The sequence below is a fragment of the Colobus angolensis genome, unplaced genomic scaffold, assembly GCF_000951035.1.
Source record: "Colobus angolensis palliatus isolate OR3802 unplaced genomic scaffold, Cang.pa_1.0 Scaffold77, whole genome shotgun sequence".
Classification (NCBI taxonomy): Eukaryota; Metazoa; Chordata; class Mammalia; order Primates; family Cercopithecidae; genus Colobus; species Colobus angolensis.
Window position 1 is genome coordinate 4,175,643 of NW_012121487.1, and position 21,257 is coordinate 4,196,899.

The window sequence follows — 21,257 nt, forward strand, 5'->3', positions numbered from 1 at the left end:
AAGCTGAAAGACTCACAAAATATCTCCAAGGGCAGCCAGCTGCTTCTCAGCCACTTGGCGCTCTCGGAGAGGGTCCCCATCCAGGTCCAGCAGGTCATTTTCACCATACAGGCTGCCCAGCCCCAGAGTGTGCTTCGTTCTAAGCCAGATAAACACAGGGAAAGAAAGAAATATACACAAATACTCAACAGATGGATACCCAGAAAGAACGAGGCAAACACATATAACAAGAGATATGTGCACGTCCCAGAGGGAAGGAGCCAAGGCCAAGAGGCAGAGGTGCAAGGAGAGTGGTGGGAGGGCAGCTCCTGGGCCAACCTGTAGTCATGGATCTGCTCTTGGATCTCAGGCATGGCTGCCTCTTGAGCTTCACAGAGAACACCACGGGCATCCTCGCTGTTCCGCAGGCGCGAGTCTGTAGTGGGAGACCAGAGAAAGCAGGGTGGGTAGGGTACTGGGGGTGGGGGGAGATCACTTCTGCTGAGCATCTCAAGGCATTTCAACTCCCTGTGACACTGGGAGGAAGGACTGGCTTTCTGCCCTGTTAGCCTAAAGGGAGAGGAGGCCTGGACCTCTCAGGTCATTCCTGAATTCAGGACTGGAATCCAGATATCCAAAGTCCAAGGCAAGGACAAAAATATTTTCTGGATGTTCTGTGCTCCATTAAGAGAAGGATTAAAGCCCCTCTTACTGGATGGGTCTAAGTACCATCTTCTGATATCCAAGTGCAGACCTCTGAGAGGCTTGTTCCCCTCTACTGCTCCAGCAGCAGCTCAAAGCTAAAAGAGGCAAGCACTTCACATTCCATGAAACCTGAGCTCCCCAGTAGAAACTGAAAGATGTCTCTCCTCTAGTCCCTGCATCTAGCTCCACCCAGGCGAGGCTAAGTCCCTGAGAGTTGCGCTTTACTCTCACTCTGCTTTCGAGCAAGCTCTGTTCACCCTATGCCTGGGCTCTCCTCCCCGTCACACGTGCCCACAAATCATCTCTTTCTACATGCAGCTTCCAATTCCTGTCCTCTAGAAAACTGCCAGTGATTAGCTTCTCAGGCTGACATCACCTTAGACTGCTTCCCCTTAATTCTTCTACTGATGATTAGAAGGAGAAGGGAGCTGGGCACCATCTAGCCTGCCTGGTCCTCACTCAGGACTTGTTGCTGTCAGTATTAGGGAACTTATAAAAACAAAAATAAAACACCCCCCAAAAAAAAACCAACAAGAAAAACCACTCTGGAGATTCCAACTCTGCAAGGAGGATGGAGTGAGGCCCTAGTTTCTGTATTTTTTGAGTTCCCCAAGGGATTCTTGATAACCAACCTGGCTGAGGAATCCCTGATCAAGTCTGATTTCCTCTTTGTACAGATAAGCCAATGGAGAACCAGAGAGCTCATGTAGAAGGCTGGCAGACATGAACCCAGGTCTCCTAACTCCAAGTCCAATGTCTTCCCATGACAAGCTCCTCCCCGGCACAGTGAGTGCCTAGGCAGGGTCTGTCCCATATGCACCTGTCCATAAGCTACTGTGCAGTGTTCTGGAGCAACTGTCTCATGGGTCTCTTCCTCTATTAGAAGATGGTTGCCCAAGAACAGGAACTATGTCCCTTCTGTCCTCTGGAGTCTCCTGAGAGCTCAGGACAAGAAAGGCACCAAGAAGAGACTAACCGACCAATGAGCCAACTTACCAATTTCAGCCTGTAACATCTCAGGGATCTTGACTCTCAGAGGCTAAAAAATAGAAGTGTGGAGCAGAAGTGGTCAGGTCTGTACACTCCAGGGAGATCAACAGTGTGCCAGGCGAGGAGGGCTTGCCCATATGAACTTCTTGCCTTTCTGCCTACATCTGCCTACCATTCTTCTCATTACTCCCCAACTGCACACCTGAATTCTAGGCTAGGGTTTCTGGGAAATGGAGTCTGAGGTTACACAGCAAGCTGGTACAATATTCTGAGGGCGGCACAGGCAGTTTTTTTTCACTCTTATTTCCAGGCCATTAAGAGTGCATGGAATGGCATGTTGTCCAAAACGTGGACCCGTGCTGACTTAGCAGCAAGGGAAAAGCCTTTATTGGGCTGTTTGGTGGACTTTCCCTCCCCCTCACTCCCATGGGAAAGCTAGCCTTGTGTCACCTAGCCTTGCAGTTAGCATGGTGTTCTGGCTTTTGCTACACAAGTCCCTGACACCTGGATACCGGAGAGGTTCCATAACAACCAACAGAGAACAACTGGCAGCTCTCACCTCCCTACTCAAGACCCATTTAAGAGGGCAAATAGAAAACTCTTAAGAAAAACCAATTTTCTCCAACCTCATTAACCCTACTAGCTTACTGCCAAAAGAATAAAGTCACCTTGGAATTAGTCTAGTTGACTAGATTAGAAAGTCTGGGATGGCAATTGCCCTCTGCAGGCAGAGATGCTCTTGCCAGCGGGATCCCTGACACACCCCTGGGAACTCTGTCCCAGTGTACAGGGTGCCGTCTACCCCAGATACTCTGGGGCCTCCCACCTCTGACTCCTGCCATTGGGCAGTAATAGCAACTCAGACTGAGCTTCAGAAACCAGGGTTCTCCTCTTGCCTCGCTGATCTAGATCATCTGATGTCTCTAGACCTCTGTTTCTTCAGCCTAGGGATGGGCAAAGCAGGGAGGGTTGGGAGGAACCAGGGCACTGAATCAGGGAGAATTTGGTACAATCTTTTCCTCTAAACATTCCAGGGAGAGGCAATGTGTATTCTATATGTGGAACAAAAGAGGTACTGCGAGATTTTTTGAGAGTGGCACTAGGAACAGAATCCAGGGATATTAATCTCTCAGCCTAGATTTCTCTTTAAGAACCTGTCTCCGTGTGGCCTGAATGTTTTGCTTAATTTTCCCTGCCTCTGAGTAGTTCAAAGAATATAATAAAATTATAATCCAATCTATGACTGCCTTACCGCATTTTTCTCCAGGAAAATATTCCAGATGTCTTTCCCCAAGTTTCGGGAATCCTTGGGGCTTGTCTGCTGATAAACTTCTGCACACAGGTAAAAAAGCTAGAAGGAGAGAGAACTGGGTTAGAGCAGTGGTTCTCCCCCAACAGTGATTCTGCCCCCTAGGGGACATTTGGCCATATCTGGAGACATTTTTAGTTGTCACAACTACTGGGCAAGTGTGGTGCTACTGGCATCTAGTGGGTACAGCCCAGTGATGCAGTCATATTTCCCCAAAGGCACAGAACAGTCTACAACAAAGAATTCTCCAGTTCAAAACAGTGCTGAGGTTGAGAAAGCCGGGGTCAAACTACTTCAGAAACCTGTGGCAAAATAATCCCCACCCCCTTTCCCACAGGCACATCTTCAACACTGATCACTCCTCAACTCTGTATCCTCTCCACACGTGGTATTTCACTTGTGTCTTTGTGCTGGTTTATGTCTTGTTTCTTAAGGGTTCATGTTTTATTTCTCTTTGGGGTGTGCCCTGTCTTTATTCAGGAATGCTTCTGGCCCTTGAACTTGCACACAGGTGTTCAATCAATACCTGTGGATGGTTGTTCATTCTGGCTTCTGATGGTGTCCCCAGAAAGACAAAACAGCAGCCCATGCCCCAGGTGAGAAGTTTACTCTGAAGAATACAACCGCAACCCCTCTCCTCCATCTCCCCTTCCTTTCTAAGCAGCTGAGCAGAATGAGGAAACTGGGAAGGCTGCTGGTTCTGAATACTGTCCCTGGTACTTTGTTCTCCATCCCCTCACATTCCTTCTTGTCATCACCTTCACATGGAACACCCTTTAAGCCTTGCCATCTGCAAGTTTTCTCACAGGGCCACTCTCTCAGCTCCCTAGTTGGTCTGTATCTACCTTCAATTAAAAACCTCTAGGAAGAGCAACTTCTCCAAGACGATTTCCTGAACTGATCAAGAATGAGTTTTCCTGGCCTTGCTCTCTTGCTCCTCCCTAGGCAGCTGATGTAGTTAGTTAGCTGCATCATACAGTGAAAAATTCCCTCTGCATAGGTTTCATCTTCTTGGCTATTTTTCTCTGTCCTTGAAGTGCCTGACTGTGCCCATGGATCTGAATTGTAACAGCCAGGGAGCAGAAACAGAGGCTAGAGGTCCTCTCTGCCTAACACCAGCAGGCACTCAATCAAGACGGATGCTTCTGACTTACCAGTGGACTGGGGTCTGCCTGAGAGAAGATGTAACGTAGAAAAACCCCTAGGTGAGCTGGCCGAGACTTCAGTTTCTCCAGATCCTGGAATATGATGTCACTCTGGAAGGCAGAAGGATGAGCATGGTGGGAGGCCGGGCACAGCAGCACAGCAGGTTCCAGCTTAGCTCCCATGTGATTCCCCGTCCTGGGTTCATAAAGGAGGCTCCCCGCCCCAAGTTCCCTTCACATCTGATGCTAGTCAAACTGCTTCTAGTCAAAAGCAGCTTGTATGACAAAAAAATGATGAAAGGAGAAAACTAGGAAACCGTTACCTCGTTGTTGAAATAACCTGGGTCATAGTCTTCCTCTGGGCCAATAATTAAAGGCTTTGGGCTTTGATCTACACCCTGGGGGAGAGAGTCAAGTTGTAGAGATGAGAGGTTACAGAGGACAGAGAATTCAACCACCTCAGTGAAGTTTGTTTAGTTGCAGCACAGCACTCACAAAGCCACCCGGGTCTGGTGAACGTTGGCATCTCACTCCCGCCCCCAAATCAGAGCACAGATGAAATGATTTCCACTTGCAGGAAGTCAACTGCTTCTGGGTGGGGCAGGGCAGATTCAGAGCAGCCTGGTCACATGACATATGAAGATGGGAAGCAGGAGAAAATGCTCTCTTCCTGTTTGCAAAGGTCTGGGGTGGGACTGTCAGTCAACAAAATAAGAGCCTATAGTTCCTGCTGGACTGCTGGGTTGGGGACTCTGTTCTCCTTAACAGACTAAACAGCCACCCCTACCCCAAACACACATCCTCCAAACCCAGTGTCTACCACAGCGCTACTGAACAGTTATTCTGTGCCTAGTAAGTACTGGTGGCTAAATAATTATGGGAGAGCCTACTAGTAGATCTCTGCCTCTCTGAACAAATGGAGATACGGCTGATCTTTCTCTAACACCATTTGCATTATTTCGCTTGCCCGCTCAAGAATCTGTAGTAGATCCCCATTACCTGTCTAAAATCCACATTTCTTAGTCTGGCTTTTCTTTCTTTCTCCCTTATACTAATTTAAGTAAAAACCTAATCCTAATGGACATGCCATGGATTAGGTATGATGAGAGAGACTTCCTATTGCATAAACTTCTCAGATGCTTCACTGCACAAGTTTTTCTCCTAAAGGTTCCTTGAGCTTTCAAAGCTTTTCTGCTAACTCTATTTCTCACTCAACTGGACCTCCTTCATTTCTAGTGATTCCCCAACAAGGTCTCTGCTTCCGGAACCCACTCAGCTTACATGTGCCTACTTTAACCCAGGCCTATGATACCCTCCTAACCCACTTTCTTAAGGGGCTTTTCCTGACAGTTCCTCTTGATGCTCCTCACTCCTTTTTTGTTTTCCTGGATATTTATGGCCTCTACGCCCAGAATGACTGAGTCACAGAACGTGAGCGGCCCAGAAGGTATCTCAGAAACTAAAGTCTAACACTCATTTGTAATTGAAAAAAGTGAGGCCCTGACAGACTGACTGGCGTGCTCAGAGCTGCAGAATCAGGCCTGATGTGCTGTATTTGTATTTCCCAAACACATCCTGAGTATCCTCCTCTCCTAAATACCCTAGTCTCTGAACCTCTTGGGGTCTGAGAACCCCAGGAGGTGGTGGGTGAGCACTTCTGGCTCTACTGAGCTCTCTGGTAAAACCTGAAAATCACTAGGTTTTTTCTTGTTTATGGGGAGGATTTTTTTAAAAAAGTCTTTACATATACATATTCTTTCTGATTACAAAAGTAGAATATGCTTATTATTAAAAAGATCAAACACTATAGAACAACATAACAGAAAGTGAGAGTTCCTTCTGCATCCATTTCCCTGCTGCTGACAGTTTTATGGAAAGTATAAGTTTTCTTCCTATGCTGTTATTAACATTTATTACGATTAGGAAACTGGAATTATACTCTATTTGCTCTTAACACTTGAAAATAGCAACTTAGTTTCGAGAAGATGAAACAATTTCGAAGAGGAAAACAAGGGCTCCGAGACCACTGACCCCACATCTGCTTCTATGAGCCACCTGAAGGAAAGCCTTTCCTAGAACAGGATAGATGCCTGACCCCCTTAGCAACCTGAACTTGGTCCTTCAGTTCTACAAAGACAGGGTTATAGAGAGGGCAATAAAAGAGTGGTTAGGATAGGAAAGAGCTCTGTGTTGGGGCCCAGGAGAACTCAATTCTAGTTCTGACCCTGCCGGTAACAAGGTTAGCCCTTGAACATTCCCTTAGACCACACGAAGATTCCAATGGCCAACTTTTTTCCTGATTGTGAGAATTACATGAATATTTTTGTAAAGATCTGGCACAGCAGCTGGTACATTAGGCATTTCAATATCCATCAGATCCCTTTCCCCTCCACATTGTAAGAATAACCAAACTTTATACGTTAGAGTATCATATGTTGTCGTCTTTTTAAAATCCTATTTTTTGTGAATTCAGCAGCCCAACCTTAAAGTTCAGAGAGGCTTGCTCACATGTATTCTTCTTTTGCATAGTAGCTCTTGATTAGAATTTTCCTTTGATGCCTGCATGACTCTAGATTTATAAAAACTATGTTCACTTAGGCCACGATCCTCTTTTCTACAGATCACACTGTGAAACTTCAGCTTCAAGAAACTTAGAAGCTCTGGATAAGTCCTCCCCTAAGATGCCACTCAGAAGACAATTTTGATTACTACTATTCACTCATTCATTCACTACACATTATGAGGCGGCTACTATGTGCCAGGTGCCTACAGAGATAAAGCAAATAAAGTTGAAGTAAGCCACACAGGGAAATAACAGCAGAGCAATAAATGCTCTAAGAGAAACAAGATGCTGCTTGGAACTCTGAACTCCAAGGTGAGAGGACAAGTTTACTAAAACCACAATGCCACCAAAGAGAGCTCAGCGAGCAGGATTATCATTTGCTCTGTTTTCTTCACTGTACCATTTCTCCCCCTTTATCCAAACTACTTTAGAGACCCCACGTTCTGAAGACCTCCTCCTGGACTCAGTGATTAATAGGCTCCCAGAGTCAAAAGAACTCCAGAAAGTAGCTTTCAAACTTTCTGTTGACCATGACTTCTAATAAATATGTTTTCACTGCAACTCAGCACACACATATGTAATGAAAACAGAAGTTTCACAAAGTTATACTCTTAATACATATGATGAATTCTGATATTTTCTTTTCATGCTATTAGATTCCACCTCATTAAAACAGATGCTGCTCATGACCTTCAATACCAATATCATGACTCACCAAAAGATGACAACCCACAGTTTGAAAATACCACCTGTGTAACTCCTGACACCAGTGCTTTCCAGTGTGGGAAGTGGAACTCAAAATGATTTTAAGTGAGATGATTTCTGTTGAGGGTCCAAATGATTTTAGGTGATATCTGGACATGGCATTAAATAATACTGGCTCAGATTGTTTAAAAAAGTTAGTTTCTTTTCAGTTCTCATTCCATCCTTTTGATTAACCCAGGAAAAATTTCAGCCTGGTGCCTGCATAGCTTTAATACCTTTAACCAAGGCAGAATTGGCCTCAAGCTTAATTAAAGCCTTTGACAAGCAATAGAACTGAGCTAGAGTTTATTTTTCAGGTTGTTTTAAATTTTGTCTCTACATTTTGAGTAAGTTACATCATGTAGTTTACAATTAAAAGGACACAAAGGGGTAAAGATAATAAAAAGTCTTCCATCCACTTCATCCTCAAGCCACCTAATTCCCCTCCTCAGAGGCAATAACCATCAGTTTCTTCAACATTCATCCAGAGATGTCTTAAGAAAGAGGCTCCTTTTCCTCTTTTTAATATAAATGGCAGCTTTCTTCTACACTGTTCTATATCTTTCTACGTAGAATTTAACAAACTTGGTTCTAAACTTACATTTAGGCTTACATTTACTCTGCATTTACAGTGTGTGATGCTGGTTTTCATTTAAGGTAATGACAGATTTCCTTAAGATTAATTTAAGTTTAAAGAACTGAGTTGGCTTAAAGAAAAATATTAAGTAACGTTATACAGGTAGAACATTGAATACTTAGATGTCTAACGTTGTTAGACATGGTTAACAGTGTCCGAAAAACAACAGGCAATTCTCTGGCTCTCAAGTCCATTCCATTGCCAGACAGCCCAGCTTCTTTGAAAGCTGTTTGCATTAAGTCAAAACCCGTCTTCCTGAAGTCTCTCCTGGATCTAGCTCTATCCTTGAGAACAGGGCCTTTCAAATCAGGTTTTGCAGAACCTTAGGGCTCCATGGAAGTGCCCTTGAGGGCAGGCGGAGGTTGATCAGTAAAGGTCCTAGGGGAGCTGAGCTTTGTTTTTTTTTTTTTTTCTTTTCTATGTTAGGGTTCCAAATAATAAGACTTTGATTTTTGCCAAGGAACGGGGAAACTGAAAATTAGCATCCTGGACAAACACTGCCTAAACCTATTTCCTATTCTGTACAGACAGAAAGACCAGCTATCCGCTCCTTAGCTGTTACTCTTTACAGATGCATTCACCTACTCTCCACATAGAAACGGAGCCAGCCTTCCTTTTGTATCTCTATTTATGCCATGTTCTCTTTCTTTACTGTTTGCTCTCTATGTAAGTGACTGTCTCAAAGTTTGGGTTGCTGAAGCAGGGGTTTAGTCTGATGATCCGAGACCATGTATTGGTAACACCCAGGCCTCCAAATCTCACTTCTGAGAAAAGAAAAGGAAAACTGCAGGGTGGCTCCGGATCACTCACCTGGTCACCGGTTGAGGGGACAGCTGCATCCGAGCCCTGCCGCCTGTGGTGCTGGGCCACCCTGGCCATGATCACAGGGGAGGTTCGAGGACTGTCTAGCCCAGGGTCTGACAGTATTGAGTTCCGATTCATCAATGACTAGAGAAACGAAGAATTCTGTGAGAAGGAAGACTCTCAAGGCTCAGCTCTTTGGTGTTGGTGGTGATAACCACACTTAAACATCAGCTGAGAGAAGTGCAGTATTTGCTCTGTGCCTGGCATTATACTAAGCCCTTCATTACATATTATCTCATTCGATTCTCACAGTAGCCCTTTGGGGTAGATACTATTATTCATCCCATTTTCACATGAAGAAACTGAGACTCCAAGAGGTTATGAGACTTGCTAAGTCAGAGAGCTAGTCATGAAGTGTATCCTGGACTTAACCCAGGCAGCGTTAACCCACAGCACACACTCTTCATCACTAACTCCATGGCCTTCCAGATAATGTCAACTGTAGATTCTTTTGGATCCCCGTCCCACTCTACTTTCTTGGTGACTTTCCCACATACTGATCCTTTCACATATATTTCATCATTTTCCCATGGACAGGGAAGTAAGAAAATAAAATTGCAATTGTTATCTAAATTAGGTTTTTAACATGTTTTCAACCACATATTCACATATTTAATTACTCTGGCTAAGCAAATATTTTGCTAACTTCATTACTACTTCTTCCACTCATTCTTACTTTTATATTGCAGTTTACAGTTTACATATGCAAACTGAGAACACCTGGAAGAGATAACCTTCAGGGTCAAAACCTGAAATTCTTTTAGTCATTCCAGAAAAGACAAGCTATTTGAGAAGAAAAAGATCCACAGCAAAAAACAGATTACCACTTCTGAGTAGGTTGGGTTCACTGTATTAATCTAAGATGATGTTATTCCTGGACAGGTGGAAATGTGTTTTGGTCAAGTCATTGTTTTAGATTATTTTGTCTCTGCTCCCTCACTCTCAAAGGCTTGCCATAGTTCATGCCATGGCCATCCTCTCCACCCTACTCTTTATATAACAGAGTTGACTATGATAAAATGAAAGCCAGATTTGATAGTCTTGCATGTTGGATGCATGTGAAATTTCTGCTTTGGAACCCAGAGCACAGTGATTACATCCTTGGAACCAGATGGATGGAAGAGGCACAGAGTCCTCAGTGCAGCCGGTAGGCAGCAGAGCCTTGGGGCAAGGGAAGGGACCCCAAATGCAAGTTCTGAACGGGCCTTGCCCTGCTAGGACTCACCTCACTGAGGGAAGGAAAGCGTTCTGTCCCAGAGTCCAAGCCACTGTCCCCCTCTTGGGAATCCAGAGAGAGCCGGCCTGAGAAGAAAATAGTTTCTATAATACAGAAGGAACTGTGGCCTGGGGGAAAGAGAGCCTTTATTCTGGGCAACTGTGCACAGGACAGGAAGGGGAAGCTGCCACCTTTTCTTTCACCAGTTTCCCTTCAGCTCTCTCATCCCATGACCCCTAGACTTGGACACTTACCAGCATACCTCCCCTCTGCTCTCATCACATCTAGCTTTCACCTGTCTCTGCACCTGGGCACAGGCCATGTCACCTACTGAAGTAAGACTCCATAGCTCTCTCTCACAACTAGTTTTGCCCCTCAACTCCTTCCCAACCCTCTTCTGGTCACCACTCATTTCTTCTTACAACAAATATTTGCCGAATTCCTCAGTGCCAGGAGCTGTCAGGCAAGCTGCTGTCTGAACCATACTCATTCTGGTATTTTTTTTGGCCCTTATCTGTCCTGCCTACTGCCTATACACTCATTTCTACTGCCTAAGTTGTATCCAGCTTCCCTGTGTATTTGTACTGCTTTCTCCCATTATTCTGTTTCTCAGAGGGCAGGCACTATATATTTCTTTCCTGGAATCTGCCCCATGGGGAGGGTAAATAGATAAGAAACCTGGACTAGAGATATGCCAGAGAAAAAGGGGGTGATGGGGGACTTACCTTCTGATGGTCTCTGGCTGGTGTCACCATATAGTGGAAGTACGTCCTGAAACAGAAAGGCCCACAGGGTGGGCAAATTCTGTGAGCCTCTCCCCCTACGGTTTCCTTCCACCAATCAGTGCCTTATTTGCTTACAATTAGTGGCCTCTTCTGCTTCATTGCCTCAAAAATGCCCAGCTAGAAGAGATATTGCTTCATTTGTACAGTTTGAGGATGACAATGACCCCTAATGGTGGAAAGGGAGCTTTACCATTAGTGAAATTCTAAAAGCCAGCTTTATCTAATCACCCTGGACCTCAAAGCATCTACTGCCTTATTTGGATACAAGAAAGAACTTCTTAACCAACCATCAAGAAGTACAAAAAAAAAAAACTCAAGCAGGTGACCGAGAGAAGATACAAAAGGTTTACCTTTGGAGGTCTTTGAGGAGGATGGACAGGCATTGGCCTGAGACTGACTAAGGTGGTGGGATGTGAAGGAAGCAATGTTGATAGTGCTTTGCTGTTTACAAAGCACTTTTCTAAGTCACATTTAATCTTTCAATGGCTCTAGCTTAAGCACATTACTCTCATGTTATAAATGAGGAAACAGAAGCTCAGAGATCTTAAGTAACTTGCCCAAGATATACAGCAGGTCAACCCTAAGGCCAGGGCTGGAGCTCAGACCTTCAGATTCCAAGCTTAGTTTCTCAGACTCATCACCTCATAGTACAACCAACAGTGCAGTGGCAGCAGCAAACATGTACAGTCCCTGTGTCAAAGGTATGCTTTAACTCTGACAACACTGTTATCTCCATTTTATAAATGAGGAAGCTAAGGCTCCTACGGATTAATTAACTTGCCCAAGAGTCTTTAAGCTGATAAGAAGTGATGCTGGATTTGAATCCAGATGGTCTAAGTCCCCAACCTGAGCTTCTACCTATCAACCGTGTAATATGAGAAGTCCTTCAGAAAATGAAGCAGTTCAAATGTATTTGCCTGTGTTTCCCAAACTTTTTTGATCTGGATATCCTAAAAGCAAAAGTAGATCATCTTTAAATAATTCCTATTGGCTTTGGCAAATGTTATTGTTGGAGACCTTAAAGTTTCTGGAGAGTTACTTCTTATTTACCCAAAGAATTAAGGCCTGATGGAGAGCAGTAAGACACTAATAGCCAAGTCCCTGAAGAGAATAGATAAAGAACCATCTACTCTCTGGAGTTTTTCATAAAATGTGGTTATCTGCTGATACAGATCCATCTCAACTGACTGGGGGTCTTTTATGTAGGCTGAGTTTAAAAAGTACTTGTATTTCTTTGAGAAGACTCATTACTTGATGATAGGTGCTGGGAAACGATACCAGATGAAATACTGGGTAAAACCAGTATAGAAATATACACACATCCACTATGAGGAACTACCTAGAAGGGAAGGATAATTCAGAGACTAACACTGACAGTCTGTTTATTTCATATTTCTTTCTTTCCATTGCCCACGTTGTTGGAGGGCAAGAAATAGACTTTTTCTTTTTATGGTATCCCAAGTGTCACTACAGTGTTCAGCCTCTCTGGTGCTGACCCTGGTTTCTTTGTAAAATACTAAACACTTACTAGTTCAGCCTTGAGGTCCTGGCATAACCCAAGAAGCCTTCTGTCCTTGCTTCTTCTCTCACTCTACCCCCAGTTCCACTGCATGTGCCCTTACTAGAGCTGTGCCTACATCACTCACCACTGAGCCACCAGTCTCCTGCTGGATCTTCAGCTGTAACTGAGTGACTCGCCGCCGGGCACCTTCGATCTGCTCTTCCAGTAGGCTGGCGGGGTTCCGGCTATAGACCTCACAGATACGCTGGGGATGGGTGAGGAGGAGAAGGGGGAGGGGAAAAGGCAGAGGGGTGGTTAGTAGAGAATGGATGACTCACCAGTGGAGAGAATAGGCAGTTATCCCAAAACAAAGAGGATAGAGAAGAGGTCTCTGCCTCCAAGTAGATACACGCTATTTCAACATCATTTAGGATCAGAAAAAGATGTAAGTGATGAGAAAAAGAACACAGGAGACAACCACAGAAAGAGGACAAACACAAAGGCCTGTCCTAATCTGAGCCATTCTTCAAAGTCTGCCTTAAGTTCCACATCCCAAATGAGGCCTTCTTCAGCTACCACTCAAGTATGAAATATTAAAGTGACTGTCCAGACCAGAACATAAAAAAGTGCTGAAGAGGGAACTTACACACAATGAGAACCACAAGAACTGAGAGGAAGCAGTGTCGACTAGAACAGCCAATGCCTCTGCCAGTCCCACCCTCAGGAAGCTCCTGGAGAGCAGGTACCATCCTAGCCACTTTCCTAGCACTCCTCAGGGCACACAGCAGGGGACAGCACAGGAGTGGAGGGCTTCACAGTTAGGGACACCTGGCTTTGAATTCTGGCACCTCCACTTACTAGCTGTATAGACTTGGGCAAGCTTGAATATATCCTCATCGATAAAATGGAGATGACAATACCCGCCTCATGGGACGGGTGTAATAGTGGAGTGAGATTATGTATATGAAGTGCTTAGCAGAACGTTTAGCGCAAAGTCAGACACCTGAATACATGGCAGCTATTAACATTTCATTACAAAAGGAGATGCTCCATAAAGCTTGGTTAAATAAAGACATTGGGTTCACATATTACCTAGGCTCATCTGGGGCTTCACTGCTACCTGACAACCATTTTACAAATTCCCCATATTTAATATTTCATCTTCTCCATGCCCATCCAACTCCAACCCTTCCCTAGCCTTGGCAGATAATACCATCTGGTAAAAACCTTCTCAACTGTAGCCCATTTCAAAACATCTTCAGCCATCTTTTCTTCCTGGCTTAGAAGATAAACTAAGTCTAAATCTTTTAAAAAGTTAATCTCTCTGACTGCTTTGGGCTCTTCTTGGGCACTGTTTACATATCTTCAAAGTCTCCTTTTTACCAATGGCTCCTTCTCTCCGTCCTACAAAATGTTCAAGTTTCCTGATTTAAAACAAAAACAAACCACCACAAAACTTTTTCAATTATTTCTGATGATTCTTCAAGCCACTGCCCCATTTGTTTCCCCCTCTTTTCACAGCCAATTTTTTTTTTCTTTTTTTGTAAAGGGATATGAGCCTGTGGTTTTCTGATTTTATTTTATTTATTTATTTAAATAGACACAGGGGTTTGCTATGTTGCCCAGGGGTCTTGAACTCTGGGCCTAAAAGTTCCTCTGCTTTGGCCTCCCCAAGTGCTGGGATTACAGGTGTGAGCCACCATGCCCGGCCCATAGCCAAAAGTTTCAAAACATTAGTCTACAGCTAGGGCCCTGCACTTCTTTGCTTCTAGTCACTCATCAACATATATAATCTAGTTTCCTCCCATTACTGCACAGGCTACTCTTCCAAAAATCAAATGTAATAGCAAGTGGTGTGATATTAGAGGTTGGTACCATGTGCTGTAGAAGCACATATGTCCCAGAAGTCCATCCTCAGTTCTCTCCTCTCTGTACTGGTACTCTGGGTGATCTCTTTCAGTCATCCAGTCCCCAGTTTCAACTATCACCTTCATACTGAGGATATCTGAATCTCTATTTCAACCCAGGCTTTTCTCCTAAGTTCAGCCCTGTTATCTCCATATGCCTGGTGGCTGGTTTTTATCTGAATGTCTCATGGGCACCTTACACTAGTATATCCAAAGCTGACCTTCATTTCCTTCCCCTCAAATCTGCTCCTCTCCTCTATCTCACTCTGTCACCGGTATCACCTGATCTACCCAGACATACAAACTTGGAGCCATCTTTTATTCCTTCTTCTCCTTCACCAATGGATGAGTTCTGCTGATTGGCCCTCTGACAAGTCTCCCATTGCTATCCTCTCCTTTTTGTTCGTACTCCTACCATTCTTGTTAAATCTGTCATTATTGCTTATCTACTGCAATAGCCTCCTAGATGGTTTCCTTACATTTAACACACTTCTCTAAAGAACACTGGTTTGAAAATGTGATCAGTCCCCCACTCAAAATTCTTTCATTCATTCCCACAGACTTCAAAACAAATTCCAAGCTCCTCATGGTATTCAAGGCCAATAACACCTTCCAGTCACAGCACTCACTGCGTTTTTTCTTTTTCTTTTTTTTTTTTTTGAGACAGGGTCTTGCTCTGTCACTCAGGTTGGAGTGCAGTGGTGTGATTATAGCTTTGCAGCCTCGAACTCCTGGGCTTAAGTGGTCCTCCTACCTCAGCCTCCTAAGTAGCTAGGACTGCAGGTATGCACCACTATGCCTGGCTAATCTTTAAAATTTTTTTAGAGACATGGTCTGACTATGCTGCCCGGGCTGGTATTGAACTCGTAGGCTCAATCTTCCCACTTTGGCTTCCCAAAGTGCTGGGATTACAGACGTGAGCCACCACTCCTGGTCCCACTGCCATTTTCAATATTCTATTAACAGGATACTGAAACTAACTCAAGCACCACCTCATGAAGCCTTCTGATTACTGTATAAATAATTATGCTTTGTTTTGGGCTTCAAGAGCATTGAATTTTTTTTTGTTATTGAGCTATAATTCATATGACATAAACGTCACCATTTTAAAGTGTACAACTTAGTGGTCTCTAGTATATTCACGGAGTTGTGCAGCCACCCCCACTATCTAATTCCAGAATTATTTCCATAACTCCAAAAAGAAAGGTGGTACCTGTAAGCAGTCACCCAATTTCCCCTTCCTTCACCCTCTGGCAACCACTGATCTACTTTCTGTCCATGAATCTGCATATTCTGGACACTCCATGTAAGTGGAATAATACGACCTGTAGATTTTTGTGTCTGACCTCTTTCACTTGGCATACTGTTTTCAGGGTTCTTCCATGTTGTAGCATTTATCAGTACTTCCTTCTTTTTTATGGCTGAGTAAAATCCCATTGTATGAACAGACTATATTTTCCTCATCTATTCATCAGCAGATGAACATTTGGGTTGTTTCTACTTTCTGGCTATTATTAATAATGCTGGTATGAATGTTCATGTACAAGTTTTTGTGTGAACCTATGTTCTCAATTCTCTTGGATATATACCTGGGAGTGGAATTGCTGGGTCATATAGTATCGCTGTGTTTCACGTTTTGAAGAACTGTCAAACTGTTTTCCAGAGTGCTTGCACTATTTTACACTCCCACCATCAGTGGCAGAATAGATTAGGATAGTGAATATGCAGACAAAACATAAGCAAGTATTGTTTAGATTTCTCTACATCTCACAACGCTTGTTATTTTCCATTATTTTGGTTATTCTAATAGGTGAGAAGTGGTAGGTCATTGTCATTTTGATTAGCATCTCCCTGTGAATAACAATGTTGGGCATCTTCCCATGCTTATTGGCCATTTGTATGTCTGTCTTCTTTAAAGACTGTCTATTCAAATCCTTTGCAAGTTTTTAAATTGGGTTGTCCTTTTAAAGTCCTTTTTTTTTTTTTTTTTTGAGACAGACTCTCGCTCTGTCTCCCAGGTTGGAGTGTAGTGGCCGGATCTCAGCTCACTGCAAGCTCCGCCTCCTGGGTTTACGCCGTTCTCCTGCCTCAGCCTCCCGAGTAGCTGGGACTACAGGCGCCTGCCACCGCGCCCGGCTAGTTTTTTGTATTTTTTAGTAGAGACGGGGTTTCACCGTGTTAGCCAGGATGGTCTCGATCTCCTGACCTCGTGATCCGCCCGTCTCGGCCTCCCAAAGTGCTGGGATTACAGGCTTGAGCCACCGCGCCCGGCCTAAGAGTCCTTTATATATTCTGGTATTAGACCCTTATCAGACACATGAATTGTAAATATTTTTCCCCATTTCTTCTATGGGTTGTCTTTATTTTCTTGATAGAATGCTTTGACACACACAAGTTTTAAATTTTGATGAAATCCATCTTTTTTTGGGGGGGGTTATGCTTTTGGTGTCATATCTAAGAAACCACTGCCCAATCCAAGGTCATGAAGATTTACTACTACCTAAAATTTTTTCTAAGAGTTTTACAGTTTTTAAAAATAGTCTTGGCTCTTACATTTAAGTCTTTGTCCACTTTGAGTTAAATTTTGTTTACTGTGTGAGGTAAGGGTCCAAATTCATTATCTGTATGTAGGTATCCAGTTGTCCCAGCACCATTTGTTGAAAAGACTATTCTTTCTCCATTGAATTGTCTTGGTACCTTTGTTGAAAATTAATTGACCATAAATGTATGGGTTAATTTCTGGAATCTGAATTCTGTTCCATTGATCTATAGGTCTATCCTTGAACCAGTACCATACTGTCTTGATTACTCTGACATTTGCCAATATATAAATATAAGCACTTACCATAATATAGTATATCTTCATTCATTCATCCATATCCTATGAAATCACTAACTCATTAAAGGAGAAGTTCACCTCTTGTTTATCTTTGTAACCATTCCAACACCCACCCCTAACATTACTCCCATCTACTGCTCCAACACACACACAGTACTTAGCATATAGCAAGGACTCAGTGCTTGTGAAATAAATACATGTATTTTCATTTCTTTGTGCCTTTGACCTATGCTGTCTTTTCACTAGCATTCCCTCCCTCATCTCTTTTGCCTACTAAAGTATCACTCTTCAAGGCCCAGCTGAAATACTATCCTCTATGTGAAGCCCTTCCCAATGTTTCCCATTATTAATTATTTTTTCTCTTCTTTGTTCTCTTATTGTAAGCTCTTTGTTCCTCCCACTCTCCCTCCTACTGTGATCTGAATTTCCTCCATTAGATTTTAAACATGTTGAGGGCAAGAACCATCTAATCTTTTTTATTTCTATATAGCCTAGAAACTAAAACAATGTTTTATATATGGTGGCACTTACATGGATAACTATAATAGGAATCTGGTTATTCCACTCCAGCAAATTCATCTTACTGTTCTCCGTGCACATCACTTCCTAGGCCCAAAAACTCTCTTCATCCTTCACCCAAGTGCTCCCCACCTCTTTCAGTCTGGCCCAGCACTCACCTACCCAGCCCTTTCTTCCCTCTTTTCCTTCCCTTCCTTGAAAATGTCCCAGATAAACTTCACTGACCTTTTTTTTGTCTACATATTCACTATCCTAATCTATTACACATGGAGAATCCTACTCATTTTATTGGTGAAATTCTGCTTTAACAAATTCTACTGGCCAATGACAATTCTTTAGTGGTCCGGAAGTTTTATTTTTTGAGGTTTTACTGTGATAGGATATTGCCTGTAAATTAAGTTATGTACATTGGCAGACTGCTCTGATAAAGTATTATTTCACTCAGGCAATGGCCAGTCTACCCCTGGCAGTGACCTTACCTGTAATTCTTTTTCTTCCTGCCTCAGCATATTCCTGAGGATCTGGGTGGCATGTTTTTGAACTTCAGGATCCTAGAGATGGAAAACATGGCAACATAAGAGTTAGGGACTAACTCAATAGCTTAACTCTCTTCTATCTGCTGATTCTTGGGCAAGGAAAGCTATGAGAGTACAGCCTGGATCATAAGTATGTTTTATTCAGTACCTTGATGGAACGCAGTAAACACAAAATCTTATTTCGAGTTTATGCCTCAATTTCTAGAAACTTTGGCTGTAATCACCTTCGGTATCAAGTTGCTCCCTAAAGTCTCCCAGGACTTGTGGGTTCGGTCTTCATTCCAACTGAAATATCCTGTTCCCTATACTTGTCTGCATTTTGTCCCCCTCTAATTCTTCACATAGGTGTTTCTTGCTTCTAGAGTTCTCTTTCTACTTGTTTGTTTTTTCTTTGAGATGGGGTCTCACTCTGTCACCCAGGCTACAGTGCATTGGCACGATCACAGCTTACTACAACCTCTGCCTCCTGGGCTCAAACAACCCTCCTACCTCAGCCTCCTGAGTACCTGGGACCACACGTGCATGCCACCATGTCTGGCTAATTTTTTGTGTTTTTGGTAGAGACAGCGCTTTGCCATGTTGCCCAGGCTGGTCTCGAATTCCTGAGCTCAAGTGATCCTCCCACCTCAGCCTCGCAAAGTGCTGGGATTACAGGCATGAGCCACTGCGCCTGGCCTCTACTTGTTTTTGTCCTTTTCTGATCCCTCCCTTTACTGAGTGGGCTCTATATTTTGCACCTCGAAGCAGGCTTTTTTCTCTAGAAAGCCTTTCCCCTACTCCTTGACTTTATACCAAACCCTGGTTAACACTGACTGGCAACGGTCTTGAACAGATGCATTCTGTCCCTGCCTGAAGTGTACACTCTCTCTCCGATGAGGAGCACTTTTGGACAGCATCCTTAGAGCCTTCTACACATTTAGGAAACAAACAATGTTACTGTGTGATAAAACCTCATATGCATTTGCATGGAAGGAGGACACTAAGGCATGGAACAACTGTTACTGTGCAGCCCCCATTTTTGTTCAACTCTTTCAATGGTCTTCCATGTGTCTTTTGGCTTGTCTCTGTTTACCACAGCCCCATTGGATTTAACCTGCTTTCCTCCCCAATGCGGAACTTTTCAACAGGACATTAGGGTGAGCAAAGAAAGCCAGAAGGACTATTACCTGTAGAGGTTTGGGTCCTGTGATGCGTTGTGGAGGTGGCAGAGGTGGAGGAGGTGGTGGCTGGGGGATCACTGGCGTGATTCGGGGAGCTCCTGCTGGGAATGGGTCCTGCTGGAGCCCAGAGATGCCCACGGATGAAGGTGAAGAGCCCAACAGGGTGAGTGCGACATAGGCGCCAGCTAGAGGGAAACAGAGAGAGATTTGCTCCAGAAGTGCTGTTCTGGAGAGACAGTCCAGCTACACAGGAGGGGGCTGTTCTCCCTTGTCCTGTCATTAAACTCATAATTCTGTAGATGAAGTTCTCCTCACTTTTAATGCCCCACACATTCTCTAATCCCTGCCTTCATGCCTTGCACTGACCCAAGTATTGCTTCCTGCCCTTCCTTCATGTAGAGACCTCAACTAGAATTCCACTCATAAATATCTGGGAACACGCCCCACAGGCCGCCTCAGCAGCCCCGTTTCCCTCTTTATCTCACTAAAGTAAGTAGCCAGTGTCATGCTCCGAGCATACTGCCCACATGGCACAGATCAGGCACTCAGATTCTAGCCCTCTGCTCTCCCCAAACTTCCCACATTCTTCAATTCTCTCTTCAACATTTATTGTTTCTATTTGAATATTTGTGCAGACTCAATTGTTGGGCCTTCCTGGCTATAAACAGATTATTGTTGCTTTTCCCTGCTACATAGAAAACAAATGAGTAAGAATGTCCATCAGTGGCAGAGTGAAATGAAAGGTATTTGAGGGAGACCTGGTCTCAGTAGGAATGTGGTCTAAATGGGAGTGGCAAAGATGAATGTGGGTAAAAATGAAGATGTCTCATGAGAGCCTAGTACTGTCTCCACTTGAAATAATAGGGAATTGTGGCCATTTAAGTGGATCACTCCATGTTAAGATTAAAGATGTGACTTCAGCTGCCTCGCATATCTACAAAGGAAACCTCCTGGGATGGCAGGCCTGCCCTTTCCTCCCTGTTTCCTCCCTCTTGGACCACCTGCTCCCCTACTTTAGTTGTCACCTCTCTCCAACTCACATTTGATCAGCTTTACCACTTCCAGGTGTGAGCTATTGGTCACCATGGTGCCGTTGACCTGTTGGAGGGACAAACAGTATTGATTAATGGTGATGAACAGCTAGGGGATCCTTCTGTAAGTTCAAAATGCCACGTTTTTAGGAGGCGATTTTCCAGTGCTCTTTAGCCTCCTCTGGTCACTTGTTCACTCAAATCACACTATGAATTTGGTCTCCAGCTAGCCTATGAGTTTTCAAGAATAAAACCTGTGTCTTCATTCCTTAATTTGTTCATTCATTCACTTATTTTTGGTATACACTTTTCTAACCACTTGCGTCACACACATGTGAATGTCCACTCACCCAGTGTGCTTCCTCCTTACAGAGGACTAAGAAGTCTCTGCATTTAGGATTTCCTTAATGCATCCCACTATGTTGCCCAGGCTGGTCTTGAACACCATTCTGTCAAAGAAAGGTCTGAACGACCAGGGCAGGTTATAGTAGTTCAGAATGAGCAAGGACCCCAGGTTGGCATTATATGGAGGAAAGAATATCAACCTGAGAACTGAAGTCTTGGATCCTTCACTAGTTACTAACCCTCCCTCTTAATCTTATTTTGGTAATTTGTGAAATGAGAATAATAAAACTTGTTGTAGAAGTTTGGTTGCTTTAGAGTCAAGAAGGGCCTAAAATATGGAATACAGCTATCCTCCTCCTTACTCTCTCTTATGCTATACCACTAAGCTCCTTCGCATGGTACCACTCCTCACTCAGTGGCTGCCTGGCAGTTGGTATCAAGATGAAAGTGTGCAGGATGGGCCAAGGCCAGGAGTGCCCTGC

The 21,257-nt window shown here is 43.8% G+C and overlaps 1 protein-coding gene across 2 annotated transcripts in view; it reads right to left on the minus strand.

Moving 5' to 3' along the window:
* ARHGEF11 (Rho guanine nucleotide exchange factor (GEF) 11) overlaps positions 1-21,257 on the minus strand; it is a 109,967-nt gene that overhangs the window by 24,084 nt on the left and 64,626 nt on the right. The window contains exons 5-17 of one of the 2 annotated variants that reach the window (XM_011928466.1): positions 20,440-20,497; positions 19,406-19,584; positions 18,183-18,254; positions 12,584-12,703; positions 10,878-10,923; positions 10,162-10,238; positions 8,883-9,020; positions 4,452-4,526; positions 4,138-4,239; positions 2,927-3,025; positions 1,681-1,723; positions 319-415; positions 17-139 (exon numbers count right to left, since the gene is read on the minus strand). In XM_011928466.1, coding sequence (XP_011783856.1) covers positions 17-139; positions 319-415; positions 1,681-1,723; positions 2,927-3,025; positions 4,138-4,239; positions 4,452-4,526; positions 8,883-9,020; positions 10,162-10,238; positions 10,878-10,923; positions 12,584-12,703; positions 18,183-18,254; positions 19,406-19,584; positions 20,440-20,497 — 1,229 coding nt within the window. The remainder of the gene's footprint in view (positions 1-16; positions 140-318; positions 416-1,680; positions 1,724-2,926; positions 3,026-4,137; positions 4,240-4,451; positions 4,527-8,882; positions 9,021-10,161; positions 10,239-10,877; positions 10,924-12,583; positions 12,704-18,182; positions 18,255-19,405; positions 19,585-20,439; positions 20,498-21,257) is intronic. The other variant, XM_011928467.1, reaches the window with a different exon arrangement.